Source organism: Nerophis lumbriciformis, linkage group LG10, assembly GCF_033978685.3.
Source record: "Nerophis lumbriciformis linkage group LG10, RoL_Nlum_v2.1, whole genome shotgun sequence".
NCBI classification, from domain to species: Eukaryota; Metazoa; Chordata; class Actinopteri; order Syngnathiformes; family Syngnathidae; genus Nerophis; species Nerophis lumbriciformis.
In genome coordinates, this window is record NC_084557.2 from 26,118,643 (window position 1) to 26,121,674 (window position 3,032).

General features: G+C 38.4%; 1 protein-coding gene across 1 annotated transcript; it reads right to left on the minus strand.

The window, feature by feature from the left end:
• Positions 1-310: 310 nt before the first annotated feature.
• On the minus strand, positions 311-2,373 carry LOC140679042 (BEN domain-containing protein 6-like). The gene is made up of 3 exons (XM_072913872.1): positions 2,259-2,373; positions 1,395-1,605; positions 311-511 (listed from the first exon to the last, which is right to left on the minus strand). Exons 1-3 carry the CDS (start codon positions 2,331-2,333, stop codon positions 381-383), a joined length of 417 nt encoding a protein of 138 aa, XP_072769973.1. The 5' UTR covers positions 2,334-2,373; the 3' UTR covers positions 311-380.
• Between the last annotated feature and the right edge of the window lie 659 nt (positions 2,374-3,032).

Below are 3,032 nucleotides of genomic sequence, written 5' to 3' on the forward strand. Positions count from 1 at the left end.
TATAGAACAGGATTCTAAAGAATGGTTCTATAGAACAGGGTTCTAAATAATGGTTCTATAGAACAGGGTTCTAAAGAATGGTTCTATAGATCACCTCTAAAGAATAGTGCTATAGAAGAAAGTTCTAAAGAGTAGTTCTATAGAACAGGCTCCTATGGAATGGCTTTCTGTGGAATACGGTTCAGAATGATGTAGAAATGATTGGGCAGGCATTCTACAAAATCTGTGGTCTAACACTGGCAATGGAGAAAGACAAATATTGCAGTTGAATGAATGTTGACTTGTATTTATTATATACATATAACTCAAATCTTGACGTAATAAATAAATGTCAGCAGCATAAATCAACATGATCGCGCTTCCCCGACTGTTAGAGACGGCTAGACAGGTCCAGCAGAATTTGTTTCTGAGGCCTTCTTTTTTTCCATTTTCTGCGCAATGTTCAGTTTCACTCCAATGATTTTCTTTATCACATTTGCTTCACTTGAGGGATGGAGCTTCTTCACAAAATCTGAAAGATCAATAAAATAAACCAGAATTAGTGTCTGCAGACACCAAGACACTAGCTGTCATGCAATGAGTTACACTATGGCATTTTTCAGCTCGATAAAGAGAGTGATGTCTATCATTTAATCAATGCAATAGATAGTCAACACACTGCATACATTGCATATCACGCGTTTCTATGCTGTAAGGCACTTGCACTGCTTGACGCACACAAAATCATATGTGGTGCAATCATGCCAGGCTTTACGAACTGCAACAAATCTGTATCAAATTCTGACAGTGCATGTACACTATTCATTAGCTATATAGAGAATCCATTCAGTGTGTGAAATATTTTTCAAATTATTTTCAGGATTTCACTTTCTTGTGAATCTTGTTGTGTACTTGATGGGTGTCCCCAATGGCGTTCAAACAATCACGAAAGTGCATTAATAGAATTCTAATAAAAATATTTAACTTCAATCTGATTGAAACCATATCCACATCGGGAAGGGGATCTGACACATTCCCTATCTAAAAGTCGTTCACTTCTCAACTTGCAGCAGAACTCACGGAAATTCCCGACGCTAGTTGTTAAATAGTAAGGCGGAGAATGCCGATATAAGATATCAAACGAGAAAAACGTGTAGATATCCGTGCGCTGCGGTTTTTGCTTTGTCACTTGATGTTGGTTTCCGACGAGATCAAAGCTAATGTGACCACCCATGCCTATAAATCTGTCAAAACGAACATCTCGCAGTCAATTCATGGACCAAGCCGACTGGAAGCTATGGATGTCTATACTTCATGCCAAACGATCACGGAACGACTTGGAGATAGGAAAAGGGTCGGATCCACTTCCCTGATGTGGATATGGTTTTAATCAGATTGATTTAACTTATACTCACCAATAATAGCAGACACTTTCTTGTCATCCAGTTTTGGTTTCTCATGCTTATCCTTAAAAGCATTGGATTTTCTTCCTGTCAAGCTGCTGTTGGCCAGCTCCTCTCTGGTAAACACCACCTCACAAACTGTATATGTGGTTTTCTTTTGGTCTGATCTGCTGACATACTGCAGGTTATTGGCATTGACTGCCACCCCATACCCCAAATCAACCTGTCAATAAAACATGCACACAATATGTTCAAGAACTTAAGACAACTGGTAAACAATACAGCATAAAACTGACAATCCACTGTACAGAATTACCACTGATGATAATTTCAGCTCTATGAGCTGATTTGCAGGTATGGATTATTGATACATACATGTACAGTTAGGGTCAACAATAGTCAGTTTCAGACATCTTTTAAACTATAAAAGAGGTTCAGTTTATGGTTACAACTTCTGGGCGTTTTTACACATGACGATTCTGTACTTGCTCTGAGTACTGTTGTCTAGCGAATGACCAGACAACAATACTCGGAGCAAGTACAGAAACGTCGTGTGTAAAACGCACAGAAGTTGTTACCATAAAATTAACCTCTGTTAATATTATACCCCAACTTCTAAATGTTACTTAAAGGGAATATATGTTCAACAATAAACAACCAAATGTATATGCCTATAGAAGAAAATCTATTTTTTGCTTTTCATCTTGAGTTTGAATGCAACACTCAGGGTTCAAAATTTGCCATACATGTATACCAGTTGTTTGTTTCATGGCCATACGTTTATTGCTGTAACATTTCATTCAGTTTAATATTAAAAAAACCCAAATACCATTTGGTGCTGTGACATTTACTGAAAATAACACACAACACACTTACCTGGCCATCCTCATCGACCTCGTAATCAAACACCCGCCGTAGATGGGCCTGTGTCGGTGTCACAGTTGGTGACATGAATGGCACTGGCGAAGATCTGTGACTGCTTGGCGTTGAAGGATACGGTGGCTGTGACAATCTCTCGGTAGTCTGTACCAATGTTGATGGTACGGATTGGCCAATCGCAGAAGTTGTCGGTATCTGCAGAGCGACAGCAGGACGTCGAGCTGATAGTATTGTTGCCTGACGTGATAATTTGTCCATCTTCATTAGCAGGCCAGGAAGTTCTTTAATAGAAAAAAGTACATTGTGATGCAGACACAATAAAAAAAATAAATACATTAATAACATGAAGCTGGCGATATCCAAACCGCTCGGCTCTAACCCCAGCTATCATAATGTAAGGGTATTTTGATAGGAATCTTGTTCAAGTCAAGGGAAACATGGTAAGGAAGCAATCAAAGATGAAAAATATATATAACCATATATATTAATTCATCCTGACCACGCGAAGATTTAATATTTGTCGGTCAAGTATTAATCAGATATCCAGCTGAGACAAAATATCAAGAAGGAAGGGACGTAACTCTTGCTAATATAAGAGAAACACACAAAAACGGACGGACAGACAGACAAACAAACAAGTACCATATGGTCTCCCCTTATTTAGAGGGGAGGCCAACTTAGGATGTTGTATATGCAACAGTTCTGAAATTATCCGAAATCATAAATGGATTTTTATTGGAAAAAAGGGGCATAACTCTGGAAAATATTGTC